At 37.6% G+C, this 6,685-nt stretch overlaps 1 protein-coding gene across 1 annotated transcript; it reads left to right on the forward strand.

The window, feature by feature from the left end:
- The first annotated feature begins 1,027 nt into the window (after nucleotides 1-1,027).
- On the forward strand, nucleotides 1,028-2,056 carry LOC142168874 (uncharacterized). The gene is made up of 3 exons (XM_075230042.1): nucleotides 1,028-1,419; nucleotides 1,501-1,633; nucleotides 1,763-2,056. The coding sequence occupies exons 1-3, from the start codon at nucleotides 1,028-1,030 to the stop codon at nucleotides 2,054-2,056; spliced, it is 819 nt and encodes a 272-aa protein (XP_075086143.1).
- The last annotated feature ends 4,629 nt before the right edge of the window (nucleotides 2,057-6,685 follow it).

A 6,685-nucleotide genomic window follows, 5' to 3' on the forward strand; every position in this document is an offset into this window, starting at 1 on the left:
TGATTGAAATGGATGTGTCTCAACCACTGCCTGAGACAATGTTGATTGAAACTACTGATGGTAAACACAAGGAGCATATATTGAGCTACGATCGGCAACCATCTTTCTGTCAAGACTGCCTTCAAATAGGGCATTGTATTGGCAATTGCAATGACCAGGCAGAAAAGACACAAAAAATTGCTCCTGCTCCTAAAGTTCAGGCATGGGCTAAGAAGCAACAAGGAGAGCAACACAAGAGGGGGAGAAAACAAGTCACGTAGTAGATAGCAAAGCCAATGGCAGCCATAGAAACTCATGGCCAAGAAGCAAAAGCTGAACCTAGTACTAATACTAACAAGGTGACTGAAACAGAAGTGGCAAGACAAAAAGAGAGCTCTGAAATGACAGTGCAGACTGATAGTGCTGAGCTCCAGTTGTCCAAAACAAAAGAGAAACAGGTGCAAAGCCCCAAGGTGAGAACATCGCTAAGGGGTGGTTTGTCAGATGTAACTTTGGAAGCTATGATGCACCAAAATAGATTTAGTGCCCTGAGAATTCACGAAAGAGAAGATGCCAGTCAAGCAACTAAAGAGGGAAGGGTGCCCCTTGCTCAACCTCCATGATCATTAGTTCATGGAATATTTGAGGGCTTAATAAGCCCTACAAGCAGAAAGAACTCAAATCCTTTTTGCTTAACCATAAAATAACAGTTATAGGTTGCCTTGGGACAAAAGTTAAAACCTAGAATGCTGAAAAAGTTAGAAGAAAGATTGGTAATGATTGGAAATTATTTGCTAACTACTCACAGGATCCAAAAGGAAGAATTTGGATATTATGGAAAATCCAGCAAGTGGATGTCAAAATAGTACTTGCAGGGTCCCAGTTGGTGCATTGTGAAGTCAGTGATAAGAGCTTAGACTTTACATGCTGCTAAACCTTTGTATATGGGTACAACACAATAGTGGGTAGAAAGGAAATATGGGTACAACTAAGGCAAATCCATAACACTATGATGGAGGCTTGACTTTTATTAGGAGATTTTAACACCATGATCTATGTTACTGATAGAATCAATGGTAATCCTGTTAGTCAGGCTGAGGTGAAAGATTTTCAAAAATGTATTGCTGACACTGGGTTGGGCCAGTTGAACAGAAAAGGATGCCAATGGTCATGGTGCAACAAAAGAGAGGATGCAGATAGAATTTACAACAACATAGATTGGGCCTTTGAAAACTCTCATTGGTTTATGAAATATATCATTATTGAGGTAGTGTATAAAAGCTATGGGGTAGCTGATCATTCTCCTAAATTACTGTGTACTGAGGTTATCAAGAATTTCTTTCCTAAACCTTTTAGGTTACTGAATGTGATCCTACAGGATGAAGTGTTTAACCAAATGGTGCAAGAGGTGTTTAACCAGACAATTCCTGGATATTCTATGTATTCAGTTTGGAAGAAACTATAAAATCTAGGAGGTGGAGCAAGAAGCCTCAACAAACGTTTCAACTCTGTGGATAAAAGGGTAGACATCCTCAAAGGGAAGCTTCAGAGAATACAAAATGAAATTGATGTTGATCTCTTCAATAATCAGTTGATCTTGGAGGAAAAGGAGATACTAATGCAAATAGAGAAATGGGAAGGCATCCAAGAAAAGGTGTATAGACAGAAATCAAGGGCAGTCTGAAAATCAATAGGGGATTCTAACACAAAATTCTTCTATGCACAGTTGAAAGCAAGACATGCTATAAATAGAGTGTCTACCATATGTAATGAACATGGACAGGAATTGACTGACCCATCCTTGGTAGAACAAGATTTCATAACCTTCTTCAAAAACTTGCTAGGGACAAATGCCATTGAACTACTTTGCCTTGATATTACAATAACTAGAAATGGACCATGCTTGAACAGAGAACAACAACAAGTACTCATTAAGGCAATATCAGAGGTAGAAATCAAACTGGGACTTAAAGATATGCCAAATGACAAAGCTCCTAGCATAGATAGTTTACCAGCTGAGTTCTTCAAGACATATTGGGGGATTGTTGGAGAAGAGACTATTCAAGCTGTGAAGTAATTCTTTGAAACAGGGAAGCTACTGAAAAATATTAATAGTACTACTGTAACATTGGTGCCAAAGGTCTCAAGTCCCTCATATGTGAAAGAATTTTGACCAATAGCCTGTTGTACCAACCTATACAAGATCATTGCTAAGATCCTTACAGCAAGATTGAAACTAGTGGTGGATTTCATAGTAGGACTAGCACAATCAGCATTCATAGAAGGGAGAAGCATATTCGATAATATGATTACTGCACATGAGCTGGTAAAAGGATACACTCAAAAAAGAGTATCACCTAGGTGCATCATAAAAATAGACATAAGGAAGGCATATGATTCAGTTGAATGGCTATTCTTACATATGGTCTTACTGGAATATGGGATACCTAGCAGAATAGTTCATTGGATAATGGAATGTGTGACTACTGTGAGCTACTCTTTGCTGATCAATGGTTGCCTTACTAGTAGATCTCAAGCAAGGAAGGGACTGCGTCAAGGGGATCCAATGTCCCCTTACCTGTTTGTTCTAGTAATGGAGTATCTGAATATAACCCTTAATACTCTTAAGGACATCCCTGACTTTAACTTCCATCCAAGATGTGCAAAGCTGTATCTCACACATATCTGCTTCGCAGATGATTTGATAATGTGCTGCAGAGCTGACAAGATGTCCATTCAACTATTGCTTGATAAGTTTAACCATTTCTCAAAGGTATCTAGGCTCATGGCAAATCTAGACAAGAGTTCTATCTATGTAGTTGGAGTGTCTCAGGTGTTTAAAGACACGATCACCTCTGATTATCAATTCAAGCTGGAAGGTTTACCATTCAAATACTTTAGGGTGACCCTATCATATAAAAAGCTGACAATCCAACAATGTATGCCATTAGTCGAGAAGATAATCAATAGAATCAAGTGCTGGACAACTAAATTTCTCTCGTACAATGGAAGACTACAACTGATAAAGAGTGTTCTATTTGAAATGCAAACATATTGGGGACAAGTATTTTTTATGCCAAAAAAGATCATTCAATCAGTGACTATAGCATGCAGGATCTTCTTATGGACAAACAGTCATAACCCTTCAAAAAGGGCACTGATTGCCTGGGACATAATATATACGCCTACTTCAGCTGGTGGATTAAATGTCATCAACTTGTTATGGTGGAACAAAGTAGCTCTTTGTAAATTAATGTGGGCTATACATACAAAGAAAGATGCATTTTGGATAAAATAGATACACAACTTTTATATAAAGAAGCAGGATTTCACTATAATGAACACCCCAGGAAAGCAAGTTGGCTCGTAAGGAATGTATTTGATACAATACAATGGTACCTAGGTATCAATTATTTTTCTAACATCAACAAATACTGTAGGTATGGGATGTTCAATATCAAGAAGACATACACATTAGCTACTCCTTAGTACCCAAAGGTTCATGTAACGACCCGACTTGTCATTTTAAGAATTAGTACCCCATTTAGTGACTTAAGGTCTCGGGCAGCTTCACAATATGTATTATGACCCGCGGGTGTGGTCGATTTGGATTTACTGGAGATTCAGAATTTAAGGAAAAGAACAATCCTTATTTAGAAGCTTAAATGAAAATAGTTGACCGAAGAGTTGACTTTCGAGCAAACGACCCCGGAATAGAATTCTGATAATTCCAATAGCTCCATATGGTGATTTTGGACTTAGAAGCATGTCCGAAAAATTATTTGGAGGCCCGTAGTGGAATTATGCTTGAAATGGCGAAAGTCGAATTTTTGGGAAGTTTGACCCGGGGGTTGACTTTTTGATATCGGGATCGAAATACGATTCTGAAAAATTTAATAGGTCCGTTATGTTATTTATGACTTGTGTGCAAAATTTGAGGTCAATCAGACTTGATTTGATAGGTTCCGGCGTCATTTGTAGAAATTAGAAGTTTCAAAGTTCATTAGGCTTGAATTGGGGTATGATTCGTGGTTTTAGCATTGTTTGATGTGATTTGAATCCTCGACTAAGTTCGTATTGTATTTTGGAACATGTTGGTATATTTGGTTGAGGTCCCGGGTGCTTCGGGTGAGTTTCGGATGGTTAACGGATTTATTTTGGACTTGAAACTTTGCTAGTTTGTTGGTGCTGATGTTGTTCTTGGCGAATGCGAAGGGACTCGCGCGTTCGCGAAGAAGGGAGTTGAGGGGGGCAGATGATTGCTCTACACTAACGCGAAGAGAGGCTCGCGAACGCATATGTGAACCTGGCAGTGCTTCGCGAACGCGGAGGCCCAACCGTGAACACGAAGAGGAAAATAGAGGATCGGGGCATAAGGCCTTTAGTCTACGCAAACGTGATAGAGGAATCCCGAACGCGGAGGGTTGGGGCAACGAACTATCGCGAACGCAACGAGTTGGACGCGAATGCGAAGCATGTTTTGGGGTAGTAGCATTTTTGTGCTTCGCGAACGCGAGGCAATAGCCGCGTTCGCGAAGAAGAAACCACTGGACAGAACAACGGGGTTAAGGAGAACAACGGGGTAAGTGTTCTTAACTCGATATTGGTTAAATTACCCGAATTCGTAGTTGTTTTTAACATTTAATCGGTGAATTTAGTTGGAAACATTGTGAAAACCCTCTTGGTTTAAATTTAAGATTTGGAGGTCGATTTGTTATTGGAATTCGATAAAATTGGTATGGTTGAACTCGTATCGGAATGGGTGTTCGGATTTCATGAAAATTATGTCGGGTTCTGAGAGGTGGCGCGCGTTCACTTTTGTTGACCTTTTGGAATAAATTTTCAAGTCGACGTTTTATTATTCGAAATTATTTCCGATGAATGTTAATGAAGTTATACAATTAATTTGGATAGATTTGAGCGGTCCGGAGGTCAATTCAAGCAAGAGAGCGATTTTGGAATATCGGCATAACTTCAAAAAAGTAAGTGTCTTGCCTAACCTCGAGTGGGAGAATTACCCCTTAGGCATCGAGTCTTATGTGCCATTTGTAAAATGTGAAAAGCCGTGTACGCGAGGTGACGAGTACGTACTCGGGATTATATGTGCAAAATATATTGAGCTCAAGTCTTAGGCATATTGTGTATTAAATTGGATATTTGTTGGCATTTATTTAATCATTTGTTGTCATGCCTCAATTCGCATTTATTGAACTTGTTTTTATATAACGATTTAATGTGAATGTTACCTGTATATTTATGTGAATTCCGTGAGTTTGATGGTTTGATATTCTTGGAATTTAATTTCATTATAAATTTTTCCTATGCAAATAATTAATTAAGCAAGCTTAAGAAGATGTGCTTATATAATTATCTAAATTTGGATTAATGAAGGTTTTGCTTTATGCTGAATATTTCTATCTTTATTGATTTGTTTTGTGGTGTTATATACATTGCGTGGAGCCTTCGGCTATTTGTTGTGAAATTAATTGATTTGGTTGTATATTTGGAATTTGGTTGTGGCCATTGGGCAAATTATGATATGAATTGATTTTGTTATGTTGCCGCGATAATTTTCAGTGTCAATTGTTGTGTTATGTGATTTATTATTTTTAGGAGATAGGGGTGGCATTTCACCGTTGATATTATGTGGGTATAAGGTTGGCATTTCACTGTTGTTGTGTTTGTTGGAATATTATCTGGGCGGCTATATGAGCGATAAGGGTGGCAATATGAGCGATAAAGGGTGGCTATTGGTATTGTCAGGGCGGAGGGATAAGGGTGACTATAGGAGAGATAAATGTGGCTATTGTCAGGGATGGTATGTGATGATGATGAGTGGTTGCATTGGTGATTTTTATGTGATGCTGTGATTTTTCTTATGTTTATTTTTATACCTTGTACAATTTCTCTTGTTGTTGGTAAATTGATAATAGTCTGATTTATGTTAAAATTAGAAGCCTGTGGCTATTGCAAGGCGAATTATGAAAAGAAATGTGGGCACGAGGTGCCGTGAGTAAATAATGATGATATTGGCACGTGATTTATCCGTGCAGTTGAGATATAAAACGTGGGCACGAAGTGCCGGGAAAAATATGATAATTTTATTATTGGCACGTGAACTGTCCGTGCAGATGTGATATGAAAAATGGGCACGAGGTGCAGGGAAAAATATGATAATTTAATTATGGGCACGAAGTGCCGTGAAAATATAAAAAATGGGCTGAGACCCGTGTTTACGAAAAATAATATGAAAATAGGCTGAGACCCGTATTTTTATGATTATGAAATGAGGTGTCACATGGTGACTTTTTAATTGAAAGAATTATATTCAAAATATTTATTTGGAAGGATTTTTATTCAAAAAGAATTATATGAAAGAATTATATTTGAAGAGATTTAGTGAAAGAATTTTATATTCGAAAGATGTTTATTTGAGGAAATTATATTTGAAAAAGAGTTTTATTCATAAGAATTATATGCAGAATATATTTAATTGAAGAACTTGATTTAACTGGGTGTAATTGTATTTATAAATTTTGAGCGGTATTAATGGTGATTTTATTGTCTTACTGTGCATATCACTAGTTGTTTTATGTTGCCCTTATTGTTATTTGTTTCTTATTTTTTTGTATATTATATTGCACAGGCTATTAGACTAGTGAGTGTCTTGACTGTACCTCGTCTCTACTCCATTGAGGTTAGTCTT

This window comes from Nicotiana tabacum, chromosome 14, assembly GCF_000715075.1.
Source record: "Nicotiana tabacum cultivar K326 chromosome 14, ASM71507v2, whole genome shotgun sequence".
Lineage (NCBI taxonomy): Eukaryota > Viridiplantae > Streptophyta > Magnoliopsida > Solanales > Solanaceae > Nicotiana > Nicotiana tabacum.